The sequence below is a fragment of the Lithobates pipiens genome, unplaced genomic scaffold (genome assembly GCF_037356315.1).
Source record: "Lithobates pipiens isolate NorthernLeopardFrog02 unplaced genomic scaffold, aLitPip1_a1.2 Scaffold_18, whole genome shotgun sequence".
NCBI classification, from domain to species: domain Eukaryota; kingdom Metazoa; phylum Chordata; class Amphibia; order Anura; family Ranidae; genus Lithobates; species Lithobates pipiens.
Genome location: NW_027507758.1, coordinates 290,873,089 through 290,896,209, shown reverse-complemented (window position 1 = coordinate 290,896,209; position 23,121 = coordinate 290,873,089). Strand labels below are relative to the sequence as shown.

At 41.6% G+C, this 23,121-nt stretch overlaps 1 protein-coding gene across 1 annotated transcript in view; it reads right to left on the bottom strand.

The window, feature by feature from the left end:
• Positions 1-23,121, bottom strand: part of REV3L (REV3 like, DNA directed polymerase zeta catalytic subunit) — a 284,940-nt gene that overhangs the window by 124,636 nt on the left and 137,183 nt on the right. Inside the window, exons 3-7 of the mRNA XM_077487106.1 lie at positions 20,809-20,883; positions 14,578-14,738; positions 10,368-10,464; positions 7,142-7,236; positions 5,486-5,590 (exon numbers count right to left, since the gene is read on the bottom strand). Coding sequence (XP_077343232.1) covers positions 5,486-5,590; positions 7,142-7,236; positions 10,368-10,464; positions 14,578-14,738; positions 20,809-20,883 — 533 coding nt within the window. The remainder of the gene's footprint in view (positions 1-5,485; positions 5,591-7,141; positions 7,237-10,367; positions 10,465-14,577; positions 14,739-20,808; positions 20,884-23,121) is intronic.

The window sequence follows — 23,121 nt, the reverse complement described above, 5'->3', positions numbered from 1 at the left end:
AATAGACTAGCAACATGTCAGAAAAAAAAAAAAAAAAAAAACACAGAATCACCGAGTTGGAAACAGGATACACACACACACACAAACACACACACACACACACACACACACACACACACACACACACACACACACACACACACACACACGTCAGTATTTTGTTAAACCATCTTTTGCTTTAATTACAGCCTTTAGTCTGTTGGGATATGTCTCTACTAACTTTGCACATCTAGACCTTGTAATATTTGCAACAGACTAAAGGATGTAATTAAAGCAAAAGGTGGTTTAATAATATACTGACACCAGAGTTTGATCTTTTTTCGAATTCAGTGATTCTGCTTTGGAATTTATTTATTTTCCTGACAATTTTGTGTTGTATCTTTCACTTGGATGTTATAAGTTGCACTAGTAAATACAGCTGGATAAAACAAAAGCTGTGTGTCCTGATTTTAGGCTGCAAAGCAACAACATTGGATTATTTTAAATGGGTGTACAGTAGTACCTTGGATTATGAGCCTAATCCATTCCATAAGCATGCTTGTAATCCAAAGCACTCCTATATCAAAGCAAATTTCCCCATAGGAGTCAATGGAAACTCAGATATTTTGTTTCAGTGTCACTGCTAACGTATGCAGTACCACGTATGGCCAGGGGTGTGGGGGGATCTTCGGAGACACTCAGGAACGAGAGCATTTCCGATAATCTCCAAGCATCACCAGCGCTCCCGCACCTCTGGCCACATGCAGTACTGCACACCCCCAAAGGCTTGAATCCTGCACGTCTTGCAAAACCGAGTCAGGATTTATAAAAAAAAAAAAAAAAAGAAAATGGCTCATATTGCAAACCGCTTGTAAACCATGTTACTCACAATCCAAGGTTTTACTCTAGTTCTTTTCTATACCCACCATATCTATTTAGAAGATTAACATGAATACTGGCAAGCATACACAGTTATTTTATATATTTAGCTTCTTTTCCTTTACCATGTTCTGTAATGTTATAGCCTGAAATGAAAATGGGAAAGTCTTGATTGCAGAGTAAAAAGTCTAAAAGGTGTATTCACTTGTCCTGCTGTGACACTTAGGCCGCGTACACACGCGCGGACTGTTCGCCCAACTTTGTCCGTCCAACAGTTTCGGCAAACAGTCCGCTCAAACTTAGCATGGACGGACATGGCCACACACGACGGACGAACAGTTTGCTGAAACCGTGCGCGATGACGTGAACGGCACGTACGACGGGACGAAAAATACGACGTCCTATACACTGCATTATAGCTTTCGGCGTGAAAATCCTTTGAGCATGCGCACAACTTTGTTTGACGAACAAGCCTACACACGGGCGGACTGTTCGCTCAAACAAGGTTTCAGCGGACAGTTTTTCGGAAATTCCGAAAAACCTTGTCCGTCCAACTGTCCGCTGAAACTGTCCGCTGAAAGCCCACACACGAGCGGACTGTCCGCCCAAACACTGTTCAGCGGACAAAGTTGGGCGAACAGTCCGCCCGTGTGTACACGGCCTAAAAGGATAAGTTCACCTTTAAAAAAAAAAATATATAAAATGCGCTTTTTTTTTTGCAAAAGGAGCCTTTAGAGCAGGGGTGGCCAACCAGTGGCCAGCGGAGCCCTCTGATGTGGCCCGCGACCTCCTGCTCTGGAATGGCAGGTTAGCAAGACCAGATCGCAGGTTGCTGACCCGTCATACCACAGCATCAGTGTTGTGAATGAAGATGGTGTTAGAGGAAGAAAGTGGTTGCAGAGCAGAGCCCCATAAGTCGATGCTTCCTGTATAGCGCCGGCTTTTCTATGGCAGAGTTCAGTTAACCCACAGGATAGACACAGGTGCACTACGCTGCACCCGCTGTGCAAGTAAACCACAGCACATCAGTGTGAAAGCAGTTTAGGTCCTTTTCATACGATCGCCCCCTACCCGGACCCTCAATTCACCTCTACAGAGTGGCAGATGAAAACAGACTTTTGTCCATTTACGCCCGCCTGCCTCCAATCCGATAAAAAAAAAAAAATAGAAGGGAATTCGTCCCCTTCCATCTGGGTGGATAGGATCAGAGGGTGTATAGAGTAGCCGTGACCAGAGATCCACGCGTTCCGCTGGCACTGTGGCCCACGACTGGTTACTAAGTTACTTAAGTGGCCCTCGCTCTTAAAAAGGTTGGGCACCCCTGCTTTAGAGCACTACACCTCCAATCAGCAGATAGTGGGTGTAATGTCTGGCTCCTGGAAACTCTCAGGATAGCTGTTTGCCCATACCTCTGGTGAGGGCAAACAGTTACTTGAGAGCAGAGAACTACGAGGATGCTCACATGGTACATGTTCCACACCAAAAACGGGTGTAGCATGTAACATGTTCAAATGTGAACTTATCCTTTAAAGCTGCCATTTATGTATGGATATCTTTACATAGTTAGACTGGCCCAATTTTAACCAAAGTATGCATGTGCCATACACAACATACACAAGCAAGTATACCACTCTTACGACTGGTTGTTAGTAGTTTCCACAGCAGATAGGTCAGGTCATTAGGCATAAAGATGCATCTTAATGTCACCACAAGCCACGAATCAAGCCACTGTGGATAATGCAAAATGCCTATGATATGAGAAAAGCTAAATATAATAGGAATAAAAAATCTATTTCATGAGGGCAAGAAGAAAGGTCCCTGGGATGGCCTTGTGTCCATTTACAACCGGCTGCCTCCAAGTTCAATACGGAAAAACATAAAAAAAATTGGAAGGAGATCCCTTTCCCTCAGTCTGGCCAGATTGGATCAAAGGGCAGGCAGGTGTAAACAGACATATGGCTGCCCATAGAGTAGAGAGGGCTGGGTCTGGGTGCGTTCTGCATAAGCAGAGCGGGCATAGACTGGTCATCTGCCTGCTCTGCTCAGCAGGGAATTAGCCAACGGATCTCCTGTGGAGCAAAAACGGATCTGGCCAGTGTGCTGCAATACTGAAAAAACTAAAAAAATAAAAATTAAAGTTGAAAATATTGGTATTAACCACTTGCCGACCAGCCGCCGCAGTTATACTGCAGCAGGTTGGCTCGGCTGCGAAAATCACGAAGGTGTACAGCGGCATGCACGATTCCATTGGCCAGCAGGGGAGCCAATCAGTGGGTCCACGAGGTGACAGAACGGGGATCTGCCTGTGTAAACAAGGCAGATCTCCGTTCTGACAGGGGAGATCACACAGATCCGGTCTTTCTGCTAAGCATGAAGACGGATCTGTGCATTTCCTCAGTGACACTGTCCCCCATACAGTTAGAACACACAGTGAGGGAACACATTTAACGCCTTGATGTTAACCCCTTCCCTGCATATTTTTCGCACCGATAGCCGTAATAATTTCACTGGTTCCCAAAAAAGTGTTAAACATGTCAGCTAGGTGTCCTCATCTGTCTGCCGCAATCCCGCTAAAAACCACTGATCGCCGCCATTACTAGTTAAAAAAATTAATAAAATAATAATATTAATAATGCCATAAATCTATCCCCTATACGCTTAATGGGATTTTTTTTATCAAAAATATGTAGCAGAATACAAATTGGCCTAAATTGATGGATAAACTAGTTTTTTTTTTTAACTTTTTTTGGAAATGTTTTATAGCAGAAAGTAACAATTTTTATTTCTTTTTTTCCAAAATTGTTGCTCTATTTTTGTTTATAACGTAAAAAATAAAGACCACAGAGGTGATCAAATACCACCAAAAGAAAACTATTTGTGGGGAAAAAAAGACATCAATTTTGTTTGGGTACAGTGTCGCACGACCGCGCAATTGTCATTTAAAGCGACGCAGTGCCATATCACAAAAATGGCCTGGTCATTAAATCTTTCAAGGGCTGATGTGTTTTTAAAAAAAAATAAAAAAAGAAGAAAAATAGCTAAGGGGGGAAGGGGTTAAGTAGGGCTGATCATTGTTAACTGAGTGTTAAATAGGGAGAAATTTAATGTAAAAAGAAAAAACCTTTTTTACTTGTTTTCAAGCCAATGTCTGATATGGATCAAAGGTCCACCCTGTCAGAATACAATAGGGCTGCAGGGAAGATCCCTGTACCTCACATAGTTTGTGCTGATCAGTTTTTTTGGTTCAACTCACTGGTGTAATCAGCTTGAAGTGGTTGTAAAGGCAGAAGGTTTCTTATCCTAATGTAATCTAGGCATTAAGATAAAAAGCCTTCTGTGTGCAGCAGTAACCCCCCCCCCCCCGCAATACTTACCTAAGCCCCCCTCTCTATCCAGTGATCTGCAGGAGTGCCTCAGCTGTCCAAGACTCTCCCTCCTGATTGTTTGAGACACAACAGTAGCACCATTGGCTCCCGTTGCTGTCAAAGTCAGTTAGCCAATCAGGAGAGAGAGGGGGTGGGGACGAACCGCGGCTCCAAGTCTGAACGGACTCATGGAGCTGCAGCTCGGCTCGGGTGCTCCCATAGCAAGCTGCTTGCTGTGGGGGCACTGCAAGGGGGAGGGGCAAGGAGCACAGAAGAGGAGGACCCTAGAAGGAGGATGACCCGGGCTGCTCTGTGCAAAACCACTGCACAGAGCAGGCAAGTATAAAAGGTTTATTTTTAAAGAAAAAAAAAAAAAAGACTTTAGTATCACTTTACATCAGCAAAAGACACCTTTCAGGAAAGGTTCAATTCAAAGGTGACATGACATGGGATAATTATGGGGGCTGCCATTGCTGGTCCTTCTTTTAAAAAGACTAGTTGCTTAGCTTTGTCATTAGTTCCAGGTTAGAAACTCAGAAAGCACTCAAGCAAAAGCTTTAACCACTTGCCGACCGCTGTCAGAAAATATACGTCGGCAAATGCCATAAAACTATACCCTATTTTTTAGACACTATAACTTTTGCGCAAACCAATCAATAAACGCTTATTGCGATTTTTTGTTTTTACCAAAAATATGTAGAAATATACGTATCGGCCTAAAGCGAGGAAAAATTTTTTTTTGGGGATATTTATTATAGCAAAAAGTAAAGAAATAATGCGTTTTTTTCAAAAAAAGTGTTGCTCTTTTTCTGTTTATAGCGCAAAAAATAAAAACCACAGAGGTGATCAAATACCACCAAAAGAAAGCTCTATTTGTGGGGGGGATGACAATTTTGTTTGTCAGCCACGTCGCACGACCGCGCAATTGTCAGTTAAAGCGACGCTGTGCGAATCGCAAAAAGGGCTCTGGTCAGGAAGGGGGCAAATCCTTTCGGGGCTGAAGTGGTTAAAATGACAGCAAAAGGAACCAACAGTCATAAAAGGAGAGGTTAACAATGGCAACGCCCATATACTTCTTATGATAGAATCACTTTAATTTAACAAACTGGTAAGCCCTCTGTTGGGACCCACCAGAAGCTAAAACGTTTAAGTGAAGTAAAATGTCTTTTTCGATTTGAGTGAAAAAACAAATCATTTGCTTTAATGGCTGCATAATAAAACAAATAAAGACCAATATTTATACTGCTATTGGCAAAGATTACCTTGTGATTCCGGTGCACCAATTTGTGAAGATTGTTTCTTCTCTCTACGACGCTGTTTCTCATCTTCCCATATTGCTTGCAGACCAGGATTTTTCCCTATCTGAGCTAAAGGTAAAAACACAATCCAAAACATTTGTTAAGCACCACGTTTTAACAGCAATGCACAGGCTAACCCCTTTATAGAATCTGTAAAAGAATATACCCTAGTTACATTATTATTATGTTATGGGAAAAGTAATTTCTTCAGTTTTGTCCAACAGAGCATTATTCTTACACATGTTGATGTTTTAAGGCTTCCTCTGATTGGCCAAGGTGGAGCTCCTGACATTATCCACCCACCTCTCCACTTTAGCCCATTAGAGGAAGCCCTGTAATTCATTGATAAAAACACAAGGCTTTTCAAAATGGCGGAAAAGTATTTAGGCTGACTCAATTTAGTTCCAGCAGCAGACAGGAATTCACTGCTTACTGTATGTAGATGATGCGTACAGCACACGCAATGGCTACAACAGTTAATGGAAGGAGTTTTTGGCCTTAAAAAAACCTATATAAAGTCAATGTAAACTCAAAACTGTACTTAAAGATCAGACAGAGAATCACCATATAGTCTGGCAGGTAAATTGCACTGAATTCATGAATAAGTAATGCATTAACTACTTCTCAAAATCGCACTACTTGAAATCATACCTATTAAGACACTGCCATAGAAACATTAGCTCTGCAACGTCAGGTGATTTGTAAATTGCACGTCGCACCTGAAGTCACACAGGTCTGACAGGGGGGGCTAAATCAAGATGCTGAATATACATGGGTGATGTATACAGAATGCTAATAACCTCACAAAAATTAGCAATAGAAGAAGGGTCTCCAAACTTTCAGTGGGAGTAAACAATGCCATTGGCTTTGTGGTCAGTGGGAGTAAATAAATTACAACATTTTTGTCAGTGGGAGGAATAGTGCCCCATAATTGGTGAGAATTAGTTCCCCATCTCTGGTGTAAGTGTGAGGAATAGTACCCCATTGTTGAGGTCAGTGGGAGAAATAGTGCCTCGTCTTTGGTGTCAGTGGAAGGAATAGTGACCCACCGGCTGGATAAAGGCAAGCAAGGAGCCACATCCGGCCTGCGGCCACAGTTTGGAGACCCCTGTAATAGAAAAATACAGTACATTCATAACAAAAGGTTTGTAGAAAAAACAAACAAACAAAAAAAAGCAACTGAAATTACTTTGCACATTAAAAATATTCAAAACGCCAAGTTTGGCAGTTTTGAATGCTGTAATTTTTAAAAAATTTGGCACCTGTAAGTCTTCAATAAAACGGAAGTGATGTCATCGCTCCCAGGTTACTAGGTCCGAGACCTGATTGAAGCCAAATCCTGGCCGCGTTCAGTTCTCCGGACAGCCGCGCCAGCTGGTCACTCGGGCCTCCTGGTGGGATGGAAGCCAGCGCTGCTTTGGTCGACTGTCTGCGCTAAAAAAAACAGTACTGGGGTGATGCGTGCAGCTGCATGCATCACCCCAGTACAACCCCTTCAAGCCAAGGGGCGTGTATTTGAATGACTTTGGCGTGAAGGGGTTAATAACAGTCCACACTAGAAACATTTCTAACTAAAGACTAAAATTATAGAAATATTCATAAATTAGATGGAACACATACCCTCAATTTCCTGACGATTCAGTATATCAGCAGCTACAGCATCAACTTCTAACTCACATGTGCTCTGTGGTTCTACTCCCTCCAGTAGTAAAGAGCTGTAAAAGATGTACAGTGATTTACACAAGTCCATTAGGGTCAGGGATATTGTTTTGATTTATTTTCACGCAATTTTATTTCCAAACCATTATTTTCAACTGTTCCCGATCAGTTAACAATTCCCAAGGACACCAACAAAGCAGCAGCTATTACTTTACATAAAACAAGGCAAACTTTTCTGCCTTTATATATTTTTCAACCCTCCCAAGAGAATTGTAGTCATATGCTTTGGTTACTGGTATGCAAAACTGCAATACAAACAAAATGCATCAACAGAGAAACGAGCTTTACATTAGTTCTCCACAATGGAGTGACCTAGAAATGTCATGGTCACACAGAATTACTCTTTTATTTTTTCCAATGTAAAATAATATAGGGCGAACCTTCTAAAACCATATTTAACTGGATCCACATTAGAAAAAAAGTGTTCATTTTAAATACATTTCTTTGAATATCATATAATCCCTCAATTTTCTCTGAGCATACTACTGTCTTTCTGAGGTGTGGTAATCCTTTTTAATACAACATCTGGGAGCCATAACCATATGGCTAGGTCATCTTAAAACACCAGAATCCCACTATCATAGGTATGCCTTTAAAAGTATATTTAAATTCAAGAACAAAAATGTCATCTATTTCAGGTTAAAAGTCCTTAGATTTTTTTTTTATAGTAAAAGTACAAAAGTTATGGAGGTCATGTTCACTGATAATTAGGATATACAAGAAGAAACCTGCCATATCTAGGTAGGACTGCAAGTTAAAGAGGCATTGGTGGAGTCATATAGTACTTAGGATGAGGGTTGTACCAAGATACAGCCCAGAAGATGGTATGCTCCAGAGTACTAGGGAAAGTAAGGTAACCTCAAAACATACAACTTTCTTTGGCTATAAGACGGAGGTGAGAAAAATGTATTGTTTAAAAAGGAGAACTATAGCCAAAGCCATTTTAGCTATACTTTGGTAGTTCACAGGGGAGGGGTGCAGTTCGTTCTGCACCCCTGGGACCTGTTTTCAGCCAAACAGTGGACTAAAGTCCGCTGATGTCAATCAGCCAGTCCAGGTTCAGGAAAGATCTTGACCAGGCCCTCAGCAATCTGAGAGCCTGAGCCAGCCCCTCCCTCCCCAGCCCAATGCTCCAGTAGCGACTGCTGTTGGGGCAGAGCCTAGTACAGAGGCAGAACGGGGATCTGCCAGTGTAAACAAGCAGATCCCCAGTCTGACAGGGATGACAGCTATACTGTTCCTAGTCATCTGGAAAAGTGATCACCGTTATGCCCCTGCCAGCCCAGCCCCCATACAGTTAGAACACACCTAGATTAGATAGTTAACCCCTTGATTGCCCCCTTCTGTTAACCTCTTCCCTGCCAGGGTCATTTTTACATTGATCACTGCATTTTTATAGCACTGATAAATGCAATAATGTCACTGGTCCCCAAAAAGTGTCATTTGGGGTCAGATTTGTCCACCGCAATGTCACAGTCCTGCTAAAAATTGCAGATCGCTGCCATTACTAGTAAAAACAATAAAAATAAATAAAAGTCCCTAAATCTATCCCATAATTTGTAGACATGATAAGTTTTGCGCAAACCAATCAATATAGGCCTATTGTGATTTTTTTCTACCAAAAATATGTAGAAGAAATGAAAAACTCTTTTTTTGGATATGTATTATAGCAAAAAGAAACCATTTTTTTTTCAAAAGTGTCGCTGTTTGTTTAACCACTTTCAGACCGGACCAATTTGCTGGTCAAAGACCAGACCACTTTTTGCGATTCGGCACTGTGTCGCTTTAACTGACAATTGCGCGGTCGTGCGACGTGGCTCCCAAACAAAATTGACGTCCTTTTTTTCCCACAAATAGAGCTTTCTTTTGGTGGTATTTGATCACCCCTGCGGTTTTTATTTTTTGCGCTATAAACAAAAATGGAGCGACAATTTTGAAAAAAACGCATTATTTTTTACTTTTTGTTATAATAAATATCCCCCAAAAATATAAAAAAAACATTTTTTCCCTCAGTTTAGGCCGATACGTATTCTTCTACATATTTTTGGTAAAAAAAAAAAAAAATCGCAATAAGCGATTATTGGTTTGCGCAAAAGTTATAGCGTTTACAAAATGGGGATATTTTTATAGCATTTTTATTAATAATTTTTTATTATTTTTTTTTTTTACTAGTAATGGCGGCGATCAGCGATTTTTATTGTGACTGCGACATTGTGGGGGACCCATCGGACATTTTTGACACATTTTTGGGACCATTGTCATTTATACAATAATCACTGCTATATAAATGCAGTGATTCCTGTGTAAATGACACTGGCAGTGTAGGGGTTAAGTGTTCCTAGGGGTGTGTTACTAACTGTGGGGGGGTTGGGCTTTCATTTAGTGAACACTGATCTCTGCTCCAATCACATGGAGAAGAGATCAGCGTCACTAGTTGCTAGGCAGAATGGAGAAATGCTGTTTACTCGGGATTTGCTCCATTCGGCCGCTCCGTGAGACGATCACGGGGATGCCCGCGGCGATCGAGTCCGCGGGTCCCGCGACCGGACTCACAGGGGTCCCGACCAGCGCGATGGCAGGGCGGCATTGAATATTGGACGTACCTGTACGCCAATATGCCTGCCCGTGCCATTCTGTCGACGTACATCGTCGTGCGCTGGTCGGGAAGTGGTTAAAGTGCAAAAAATAAAAGGAGGTAATCAAATGCCACCAAAAGAAAGCCCCATTTGTGTGGAAAAAAAAGACGTTTTATTTACCCGTTCAATTTTGTACAGGTACAGCGTTGCACAACCGCGCAATTTTCAGTTAACACAACGCAGTGCCATATTGCCAAAAATGGCCTGGTCATTAAGGGGGCAAATCCTTCCAGGGCTGAAGTGGTTACTCTCTTAGTTCTCAATGTAGAGTCGGCAGGGACAGATGCAGCATCAGATTGATGCTGCATCCACCTAAATGAGTATAAATGTTTTTTTTTGTTTTTTTTGCAAGTTCATACCTCTTTTAAGATAAAATGTTTTAACAAAATTGACTTGTGTTCATTATAAATTTGCACACACTGCTTTTACAAAACTGTAGTTAAATGTCACATTTACAGTAATAAAGATTTGTTATTTTCAAATTTGCAAACCTGGGGATGTCATCTACTTCCCACTGAGCAAATGTGGCCATAAAGGAGCTTCCGTGAGTGGGATCTTCATGAACTTTCAAGACTTGTGACCCTTCCCCTAAACCAAAAAAAAAAAAAAAAGGTAATATCTGAGATATCAAATATGATGCATCTTGTTAGGCTCTTTGCAAAAATAAAATAAAATACTGAATTAAATGTTATGCATTCACTACAATCTACAGCAAAATACCACTATACAAAGAACACATGACACTATAAAAGGCAAACTAAAATAGACAAATATCAAAGGCTATCAGGTGTGCACAATCAAACCTGGAAGTAGTACAAGGCAAATAACACAGGCATTTAAAATTATCAATCTGCTAACCTGTCTAATGAAGACAGAATCCATTTCTAATTACCCTTAAACTATTTCTTTAGCTCAATGCAGAGGAATACATTTGCAGATGAGCTGAAGTCATGAGAACAGTTCATGATGTGACGTACCAAGATCTTGCTTAGAAACACACATAACTGAGTAAAATGCAACTGAGTAAATGCAACATGCGCAAATACCGTGCGAGATAAAAAGTTGCAATGACTGCCATTGTATTCTCTAGGGTGTCTGCTGAAAAAATATATAATATTTGGGGGTTCTATGTAATTTTATAGCAAAAAAAATGATGATTTTTTTTACATGTAGGAGCGAAGTGTCAGAATTGGCCTGGATGCAAAGTGGTTAAATGGGTATACCATGCTGTAACCACAAGCCTAGTGTTTGGTTAATGGTTGCAGTGCTGCCCTATTCACTTGAATGGGTTGCATGCTGCCTACCAAATGCAACAGGGGGTATCATTTTTGCTACAGTGTGTGCACAACTCCACTTGGTCACAAAGTTATTTTATAAGGTGGGTAGATATGGGGGGAGGTAAAATCACACCTTGTCTTCCTGCCCCGACAGCAAAAGTAAACAAGCCGGAAGTAGTAGAGTGATTCTCCTGTTTGATGTGCGACAGTTGGTATACAAATATGTGAACTGTTAGTTTTGAAATTTAACCACAGTGTATTTAAAAATTTGCCTGCAGTTCAGGGCTCTCACATTCAGGACAAAGGTGGTGACCAAGAAAATGTAATTACATTTCTATTCTAGTGGGAGACCAAAAATGGCCATATACTGTGCAAATTTCACTTAGTGGGTGGTCCTCTAGGCCCCCTCCTGCCCAGCATCCTTCAATAGATAAAACCAATTGAGCTGGGTGAAAAATTGTCAGGTGAACAGCAGCTGCATCCCATCAGATGCAGCTGCTGTTTTGGTATATTGACAGCCAGCAGAGCCAGCTGTCAAAATACAATAGTGGCAACAGGAGATTCATTCACTCATGCTGTATAGTATGGATAGAGGAATCTTAATGCCTAGTACACAAGATCAGAAAATCGTCCGATAATCTTATTAGTACACAGCTTTCAACAACTGATAGAGTGTTCATGCAAAATAATTTTTTTTAAATCGGAAGACTAAGACCACTCATACTCGGAAGCAAAAGAATGCATTACAATACAACACATTACTTCCGAAGTAGTATTCCGTTGTACGTGAATTTTCATAACTTCTGTAACCTCTTAATTTTTCATAGGAGATTTGCATGCAGTATTAAAAAAATAAAAACAGACTGTCATACGTCTGATATTCTCATGGGGTGTATGAGGCTTAGGATTACTCTTGTTCAGCCCACTAATAAGGACTGACTAGTTTAAGCAGTCAATAAAGACAGACAATGCATGAAAATTTTGTCACAATCTACCTTTGCTGCCGAAGGAATATCTTACAAAGATGTGAGAAAGCAGCTCAGCTATATGATAAAGGATGGATTTAGGCTGCCGACCACAGATGGAGCAGGTTGCAGGAAGCACAGACAGTGTTGACAGTGGAATGGCCAAGCCATTGTGTTCTCCCAGCAGAGGGATGGTGGAAGTTGTCCTTGCCAGAAAACAGCGATTGGCGCTAGTGGCCATCACAGCCGCTAGTGATAATCGCATGTAAATTCCAGCAGGCTGGTTGTACCCAAGCTGAGCGATCAACTTGGTACATTCAACCTGCCCATACATGGTTTCAATTTCCAGCTTCGGAAAGGGACCTGCACATGAGCTATGCCAACACAATTCATACCACTCAAAACTGTAAATTATAATTCTATTACATAGTACCTAATATTCTATTAATATAGGGATCACTGCACAAAGGAGAGAGTGCAGGGGCAAAACATGTTTTACATTCTATTGTATTAATACAAAGTATGTAGAATTAAATTGATAAAATGTAGATGTAGTCTTTTCTGGAACCTCTTATACGTCCTTAGCTATATCGGTCCCAAAGAAGCACCGCAACATAGCGCTATGGGAAAAATACTTCTGGATTGTGTCCTTTGGAGCAGTTGACTGAAAGTTTCACAAACAGCTCCATGGAAACAAGAATTCAGAGCAAGCTTAGCATGACTCAGTACTGTTTGACCAGAATGAACGCTAAATCAATTCCAGATGCACTAACTGACAGGCAGCAGCCTGGAGGTGGAGCAGCTGCTACATGACCTCTTATTAATAGATCATGACTTGCCTGCATTCACACAGCATCAGTGATGTCGTCTTTTACAGAACGCTAGGGAGACAAATTCTTCTAGCTAAAGTAAGATAAAAATATAAGGACCTTGAAAGAAGAACTCTTAATTTTAGAGATTTTGGAAATACAAGGATAAAATTCTTTAGGTTTACATAGATCCCATGTGGAAGAAAACAAACATAAAAGCCATTAGGAGTCACTAATCTCTCAGCCTTCATATTTTATTTGGTCAGTGCCCATGATCTCAATGATGCAGATCAAAAAACTTGTAGCTCAGATAAAAAGACATCCTATAAAACCTATACATATCATGTCCAAAACACGTCCTTCGAAAGTTTTTACAATTGTATAATTAATTAGCACTGACTTTCATTATTTCATCAGAATTAAACCTCTTGCCGACGAGCCACCGTAATTATACTGTGGCAGGTTAGCAGGGCTGCTCGAATCAGCGTAGGTGTACGTCGGCCACTTTAAGAGCGATAGGCGGCGTGTGTGCGCCCCGATGCCGGAGCATGTGGTCGTGTTGTCTGCTGGCCATCTGCGATCGCTCCACAGAGAGTCAGAACGGGGATCTGAGTATGTAAACAAACACATCCCCATTCTGACTGAGTAGAGAGCAATCTGCTGTTCCAAGTGATCAGGAACAGCAATCTCTCTCCTCCTCCAGTCAGTACACTGCTCCCACAGTTAGAAACACCTTCCTAGGGAACACTTATCCCCTTGATCGCACCCCAATGTTAACCCTTTCCCTGCCAGTGACATTTATACAATCAGTGGCTATTTTTAGCTCTGATCGCTGTATAAATATCACTGGTCCAAAAAAAGGGTAAAAAATGTCTGAACTGTCTGCCTCAATGTCTCAGTCTCGCTAAAATTCGCAGCGTTTACTAGTAAAAAGAAAAAAAAAATGATAAAAATTCCATAAATCTATCCCCTATTTTGTAGACGTTATAACTATTGCGCAAATCAATATACGCTTATTGCATTTTTTTTTACCAAAAATATGTAGAAGACTACATATTGGCTTAAACCGATAAAGAAATTATTTTGTGATATTTATTATATTGTTTTGTTTTTTCAAAATAGTCGCTCTTTTTTGCTTACAGTGCTGTTTACGTACCACGTCGCACAACTGCGCAATGGTCAGTTAAACGACGCAGTGCTGTATCGCAAAAAGGGGGCAAATCCTTCCGGTCCTTAATGGTTAAGTCATGACACAGTCTGAAAAAGCACCCAGATTAGGTAATTAAAGTGTTACTAAAACCAGGACTCTGCATTCACTATATCTGGTCTCCCACAGCACACAAAACATAGGAATGTAATTATTTCAGTAAATATAAATGGCTAAATACCTTTTCTCATCAGCAGAATATAGCCATCTTATGGCTTCTATTAGTGTCTGGTTAAAGCTTGTAGGAGGATCAAAACAGCCTTTTTACACACTGCAGAGGATTAACCCTTTAGTTTCCACAGTGAGTATAATAAGCATGCTTTACTGCATATACAGACTGATTTTACTGTTGTGCGATTAGTAACATTTTCATTTAGCCATGCCAACAATTAAACAAACTATAAAAAAAAATAAAAAGACAAAAGCATCCTGCTCAACGTTACCTTTTCTCCGTGCTCGTCTGAACTTCACAGCAGCAAGATTTAGCAGGTTCATCCCATATAAATTATAGTCTATAAAGAGCTGTAGAAGGTAGGGGACATGGGCCTCATGAGGCTGGTAACATTTATTCATTACAGCTCCACCTTGCAGCAGTTCACTCACTCTGGTTAAAAAGAAACAAGATGCACACTAGGATTACAAAATGTTTACATGTGAAAAGAATTTAGCTTTTGCATTTACTACACCACAGTAATTGGAGATTTTGTAGTGAAATTAGGGCCCCAGCTAAGTTTTTACTGTTCTCCAACACGCAGGACGTCTCTACAAATAATCTACACTTGTGCTGGAATTTTGTTTCCTTCTCCCAGAACAGGGTTTATTTCTAATATACAATAATGTATTGCCAGGGTTAAGGCATATAGTGGGCATAGAAAAGGATCCCCCCCTCCCCTTTCAAATAATCACATGTTGCTTTGAAGCTTGAAATTAAGACAGATGGTTTTTGTTTTATCCAACTGTATTTACTTATAACATCCAAGTGAAAAAGATACAACGCCAACATGTCAGGAAAAATATATATACGGTATATAAAAAACCGAATCACTGAGTTGGAAATGTGATAAAAGCACATTGTGACTGGACTGACCGCACACCTTAAAATTATTGTAAATCTTTTTTTTTTTTTTTTTTTAAACCAACATAAAAAAAAAAAAAAAAAAAAAAAAAAAAGAGATACTCGCCAGTCGCCTGCTCTTCTGAGGTCCTCCGTCGGTGCTGTCTGCTCCTCATCTCTACACACACACATATATATATATATATATATACACACATACACATACATACACACACGAATAATGAAAAATTCTTGTGAATCCACACCAAAGATACCCCGTGTGACAAAGTCGGAAGTAACAAAACATGTTGTGGCTACACGGCGACTGTATGTCGAATCTGGGATGGTGTTCTGATGTCTAGCGAATGAAGCAGTGGTGAGATCGCAAAACACGGAGCTGATTTGCATGTCTTGTACTATGTTACAAAAAGACTAGTTGTAACTGTATTTGATGTACGTGCAATTTATATTTTAAGTTACTCAATATCTCAAATTATTTTACCCTAATGGAGGCACCATTTCTCCTCCCTCTATTTTCTACATGTGAAGTCAAACCTGGGCATGTGAACAAAGTGTGGCGTTTTACAGCAGCTGTTCAATATAATCTTTGAGCTTGTTTGCCAAACACGAGAGTGAATGGCAATATCATCTGGTAAGCTGGTTTCTTAATGGGAGTTGATGTCCCATTCATCACTGTGGTGGAGGAACTGGCGTCATCATATACACATTGTTTTTGCACTCTTCAATAAAGGACTGTATAATATATATTATTTATATATAAATAAAAGACAAATGTCGCTCTGAGTTACCAAGCAAGCAGCACCCCCTTCTCGGACGCTCTGCTATTATCCTACTCTTGTGAGTACTTGTATCTGTTTTGTGTATTAAATTTACTATTATAATGCACTTAGAGTGGCGCCTGTGTGTTATCCTCAGCTATTCCAAGCTTCTTATATTCCACTGGGCCTTCAAGGTGCTATCATACGGACTATATAAACTGTTTATCAGTCATCTCTTAACCATCCCCTATGGGCTTATTGGGCTCATGGGCCAATACTGAGCCTTGTGCAAGCGCCAACTTTATTCTATGTGTAAGAATATATATTGGCCTAAACTGAAATTCGTTTTTTTTTTTTTAAATAGGATTTTTATAACAGCTTACCTGTAAAATCAATTTCTTGGAGTACATCATTAGGACAAATAGCCACAGTTATTAACTTAATGGGTATAAGCACCTTCAGGTGATGGACACTGGTATACCCAATACAGGAAGTTCACTCCCTATATAACCCATCTTCCTTCCAGGAGTACCTCAGTTTTTCTAGCAAAGCAATATATCTAAACCCCAAAGAGGGGTGGGACCTCTGTGTCTCATGATGTACTCCAAGAAAATGATTTTACAGGTAAACCGTTATAAAAATCCTATTTTTCTTTATTGTACATTATGGGACAAAGAGTCAAAGTTATTAACTTAATGGCATGTCCTATAACAATGCTATTTGAGGGGAGGGAGAGACAACACATAGGGTACCCCCAGACTTGAGGACTTATACTGCTGCCTGCAGCACACTGTCCCCGAAGGAGATATCCTCATGCCTCCTTACATCCACCTGATAAAATTTGGTGAATGTATGTACTGAAGACTAAGTTGCGGCCTTACAGATCTGAGCCATGGTGGCCTGGTGACGCACTGCCTAAGAAGCACTAACTGACCTGGTAGAGTGCCCTGTGACTTGAAAATGGGGAATTTTATCCCTTAAATCATAAGTCTGAATTGTAACTTGCGGAATCCACTTAGCCACGGTGGATTTTGACGCTGCCTGTCCTTTCTTAGGACTTTCTGGCAAAATAAATAAGACCTCAGTCTTTCGAATCTGAGCAGTCGTGGAGATGACCATCTGTCCTGAATTTCCTCTTGCCAGACTTCTGAGTATTGCAGAAGTCTTCCGCCCACTCTGGCGAGGGGGGGGTGCCTCTTCATAATGAGGCTTTAGTTTTCTGCTTTGCAGATTTCTGGCCCCGGGTTGTCTTCTGTGCCTGACCCCAAGGCTTTCCTCTAGAGTCTGATGGTGGAGGCAGTCACCACTGCCTAGAGGCGGATGCCCCTGGTGCAGGGGTAAGAGTCAGTTTAAATGAAGGACGTTTATTCTTTCTTTTGCCTGGCAAAAGAGTACTCTTCCAACTAGAAATCGTTTCAATGTATTTGTCCAAATCATCCCCAAATAGTCGATCCCCATGAAAAGGGAAACTAGTCAGAAGCCATTTGCAAGGTGCTTCGTCTGACCAATTTTTTAACCACGTTGTGTACTCTCGCAACGTGGGACGCCTGGTGAATAGTCTTTTATGGCATCTATGGCAAAACATAGCACCCTTGGTAGTTTGGCCAAATCACGGGCCTGTTGTGCAGGGACCTCTTTAAGGGCTTATCTAAACTGGTCCCTTAGGGACTGACAGATGCCTATTGCCGCAACTGCAAAAGAAAAAAAGGATTTTAACAAATTCCAATCTTATCAGTTGGATCTTTAAGCATTTGTGTATTGTCTACTGGACAAGTTAGACTATTATTCAGACTGAAAATCGCAGCATCAACTGCTGGTACCTTCCATCTTTTGGTGAATTTCTCCTCCATGGAATAGAGTGCTATGAATCTCTTTGGAGGAAGAAAATGCTTATCTGGGTGATCCCATTCAGTGTAAATAAGCTTTTCTAATAATACATGTACAGGAAACGCATGAAAAGACTGAGAAGGTTTTAAGGAACCTAAAGAAGAAACAGAACTATCAGCTGACTCTGTTAGAGGTAGCTTGAAAAAGGCACGAACCATCTCTGTAAGAGATTGTATCAGCAATTTCTCAGATTGCGAGGCTGAAAAAGGTTCATCTACCATTGTTTCCTCCGCAGAGTAATCAGTTTGCCTTTCTTCCTGATCACCTGAGGGTAACACCTCATCCTCTACCCACTGTTCCCTTGGTAAGGGGTCTGAGGTGGGGAGGGGGAACTAACACACTCTCTATGCTTTTGGATAGAGGATGCAATTAAAGTCACTAATCTTCCTTCTAGGCCTTGCAGGGCGAAGGAAAACGCATCTTCAATCACATATACAAGGGCTGAAATGTGAGAAGCAGTTGCACCACTAATTGGTCCCAATGACTCACCCTAGCTTGCCATATCTGGTATATCATGCGAGGATGAGTGAGGAGACATGACTGGAATGCCCAGCGCCTGGGGGTGGAATTTTTGGTACCTTTGGGGTGTCTTTTTGGAAGCGATAGTGCGGAGCACACAAAAAAAACAGAAGCACTAAGTAAATGCACAGCTCGCTGAGCAAAATAGTCTAGCAAAAGACAGACAATACTAATAAAGTTCAGCTTTAGTGTTAGAAATTCCCTGTACTAGAAATGCCTGCATCAACCTTACGCTCTTGTGGCCTGTGTGTCCGACTGTAGCTGTTAGCTCGGGGGCGTCTGTCTCCTGTCCCCAGCGCCTGCGCCGTGTGCTCATCGTGTACTTATGTCCCACACGCGGCGCTGCGCCTTAGCCATGCCCTTAAGCCACGCCCCCTTCGTCACTCAATGCCCCCCCCCATTTTAATTAGCCCTAGTCTGTGCACGTGCGGAGGGCAATTATAAGCTCCTTGAGTGAGAGGGGAGGCAAGGGAGGGCTTGGTGGCAGAAATTTTAAAAACGTTCTGTGAGGAATAAAAGGATAAACTCATATGAAAAGCTGTGCTACAGTTGTACCTCCCTCCTCCATGGGGGAAATGTTCTAGAGGAGGAGCCTCCCTGGCTTGTTGAGACCACACACGTGCTATTTAGCTGGGACTTATGAGCTTACTGAGAAGCAATGTACTAAGATATGCATTTACTCCCTCTAGTGGAGACTTTAGGCATGACAACATTTTTACTTATGCAAGAAAAAAGCACAGGTGGACTTTTTACAGTTCTTAGGCTTCTTCCCTTACCTTTTCCTTAGACACTGGTGGAAAAACTGAGGTACTCCTGGAAGGAGGAGTAGTTATATAGGGAGTGAACTTCCTGTATTGGGTATACCAGTGTAGGTGCCTCTATACCCATTAAGTTAATAACTATGGCTCTGTGTCCCATGATGTACAATAAAGAAAAAAATTTGGGGGATATTATAGCAAATTGTTGTTCTTTTTTGTTTATAGCGCAAAAAATGAAAACTGCAGAGGTGATCAAATGCCCCTAAAAGAAAGCTCTATTGGTCGGGGAAAAAGGAGGCACATTTCGTTTGGGTACAGCATTGCATGACCGCACAATTATCAGTTAAAGGGACACAGCCCCAAATTGTAAAAATTGCTCTGGTCAGGAAGGGGGTAAAATCTTCTGGGGCTGAAGTGGTTAACCACCTCCCGCCTGCCGTATAGACAATTGACGGCAGCAGGGTGGTTCTCTTGTTCTGGGATGACATATGACGTTGTGCCACAGTGCTCATCAGTGATGGCAATCAGTGGTGGCCATCTGTGCCTTCTCATCAGTTCCACCCATCAGTGTTGCATATCAGTGACGACTATCAGTGCTGCATATTAGTGGTACCTCATCAGAGTCACCTATTAGGGCCCATCAGTGCCCCCCTAATCTGTGCCACCAATCTGTGCCAGCCATCAGTGACAACCATCAGTGACAACCATCAGTGCTGTATATCTGTGCCACCTTATCAGTGTGATCTCCTCAGTGCAGCCTCATCAACGCACATCAGTGAAGGAGATAAATTACTTATTTACAAAACTTTCTAAGCTTTTTTTTTTTTTGGTCCTTTTTTACTTTCTTTTAGCAAAAAAAGAAAAACCCAGAGGTGATTAAATACTACCAAAAGAAAGCTGAAATTTGGCCTGGGCAGGGGGGGGTGGGGGTGAAAGTGCCCTGTATTGAAGTGGTTAAGCAAACCACCTACATACATTATAATACAGTTATTGATGAAACGTAAAATAGAAAAATCCTGTTCCTTCTTTAAATTAAAAGATGCTCTGAATAAACAACCCTCTAGAAACTCCATTTTGACCAACACAAGGATGTTGGCACCTAAAGGGAAATAATTACAGGAAAAGAATTGTGATTTAGTCCCCATGAGTCTCTTAAACAAAAGTACTATAATTACGCACCTGTAATCATATTGTAGTTTGTGGCATTACTACTGGGAAGTCATCCCAGGGGTAAAGCATGTACTGATTGAGCAGTACGTGCAGGATTGTTAACACTCCTCTAATGTCAGCACGGGTTAGAAAAGAAACAATATTATGGACTATACATACGCTAAAAAGTTAGGCTATGTTCCTCTAAAGATGTAGCTTAACCCACTATAGAAAACCATAATTTTTTTAGGCAGATTACATCATGCCCATCTGGCTGTCAGGTAACAAATGTTATCTACGTTTTCTGCACTCAATACCACAGCAGCAAAGTCATACCATTAATAGAGAGGTGGTGGTGATAGTCCCTCCCTATTCAGTGGGTCAGGAAGGGATGACTTGCATATGTTTATATTTAATAACAACATATGTACATTTATATCATTTTCATCTCAAATCACATTATATTAATCACATTATATTCTGTAAATAACATTTAAACAATAAATAGACAATTAGACAAATGTTTACCGTTTCACCATGGCTGGATTGTATAGATAAATCTTCATGAACTGTCTTTCCTTTTCATTGTACCCATAAAAAGGTCTGTAAGAAATCACAAAACACAAATGGGTTAGTGATGCCAGCACAAGTACTGACAGGCATGTGTCATTTAATCTACAATTGAAATGTTGGGAGGCAAATGAAAAATGTGCAGACAAGGCATGTCTGTTCTGCATTAAAAATCAAGCCAGTCTCTGCTTCAAAGCTACTTACCTGCCTATCTGCCCCTGCGCAGCTCACTGCAAATTCAGCAGTATTGAATCTGATGGAACTCCCTTGTATGTGTGGTGTTATCTCGGTCCAGCTAATGACAGTGTCCAGCGATTGAGACCTGGAAGCCGGGCCGCCCAAAGATGTCTGCAGTCGACAGTGGGTTCTGGAGGTGGTGCAGCGCTGGGCTTGGAGTGAGTGTAGTTCCACTTTAACAATCACTGCCCTGCAATATTTACAGGTCTGTAACAGTTAAGCCAGCCACCGAGGGATCAAATCTCAGCCAGTTCAGCAGGAACCGGCTGAGAGTCGAACCACATATGGGGCAGGCAGAACGTACCCAAGTTGAACGATCAACTTGGGAACAACCAGCATGTCGTATTTTACATGCGATTATTGCTAGCAGCTGTTATAGCTGTTAGCAATAATCACTATGCTCTCCTAGTGGGGATGACTTCCCCTGCTGGGAGAATACCATAGCTCAACGGGAGGGATTCCCCCATCAGCACTGTCTGTGTTGATGGGGGAATCAAGCAATTTTCTTTCTTGCAACCCATGGCTGCAGGATAGAAATTTGCTCTGTCTATGGCCTGCCTTAGGGCTCATTTACACCAGATATAGGAAATAGCTCTCCTCTGATAAGCGATCCATGCTCAGATTACTTTTTAGAGGTGTTTGACAGACTATGAGGAGGTGATAAGTCTCCAGCTCACCGCTTGTTTTAACTTCCTAAATTCTGCACTACTGTGCCAAAACCACAGGCATTGCTTGCAGTTGTGGGAAGGTGTTTCGCATTCAGGGGGTGCTGGTGCCAGTGGTATAATTCCTGGTGCCGCAGGAGCATAGTGCAAGAGGTAAACAGGTGGATTTGCTGCGTATTTTTACTGCACCCCACCCACAAGTGGGTGGGGTGCAGCCCTTAAATCTTGTTCACACCATGTTTGGTGACTTGCATTTTACACCCTGGATAAATAGAGGTTTCAGGGCATATAGAAAACAACTGTTGTCTATCTGTTCCATTTACACCACAATGCTGGTGTGACATTCAGTGCAAAGCAGGAAAAAAACTTAAGCATAACTCCTTTTGTTGAGGAAAAAAAAAAGCATTCCCCTCTGGGTGATGCAAGGATTAAGCCTTTGTTTCAGATTCCTACCTTTAGGCTGGGTTCACACTGCTGCGGGGGGAGATCCGGATGTGATTCGCACCGCAAATCACATCCGATCTCCGTAGCGATGCGAGTTCAGCCATACAGATAGTATGGCTGAATTCGCATCGCTCCCGCAGCAAACTCGCACAGGACCCTTTTTTTGGTCCGCAACAGAATCGGATCGCATGGGGGTTCACACCATGCGATCCGATCCCTGTGCGAGTCGGCAGATCGCACTGCGATATGCGGACGGATCTGGGGGTGTCATTAACATATCATTGACACTCCCAGCCGTCCGCATAGGGCAGTGTGAACTGCCGGCGGGAGTAATGCGATGCGGGAAAACGCCGCGGATTTGCGGCGTTCCCGCATCGCAGCGGTGTGAACCCGGCCTTATTCTGAATAAATCCATGTGTGTCTGTGCCTCTGTACTGAGTGGGTTTAATGGGAGTGGTTTCATAATTAACTGTCAGGTGTGCAGCTGCAGGGCACCAATGAGCAAATCTGCTGGACCTGCATCCATTTAGACGAGCTCCTATTGAAAGCATCTCTCCCAAAAAAAATTGATTTTTTCGTCATACTTAGCTGTAAAATGATTTTCTTTGAGTATATCATGGGACAAAGTTAGGCTAATATTCATTACCTACTGAGTTATAAGCCAGCTCTAGGTGAATGGACACTGGTAGACCAAGTCTTAGACAGGAAGTGATCCCCTATATAACCCCCCCCCCCCAATACAGGAAGTACATCAGTTTTGTAGCAAGCACTGAATCCTCAAAAAAGAGGGATCTCTATATCCCATAAGAAAAAGGATTTTACAGGCAAGTATGACAAAAAATCCTATATTCCTTTTCATACATCATGGGACACAGAGTTAGGCTAATATTCATTACCTACTGGGACATCCCAGAGCAATAGCCTT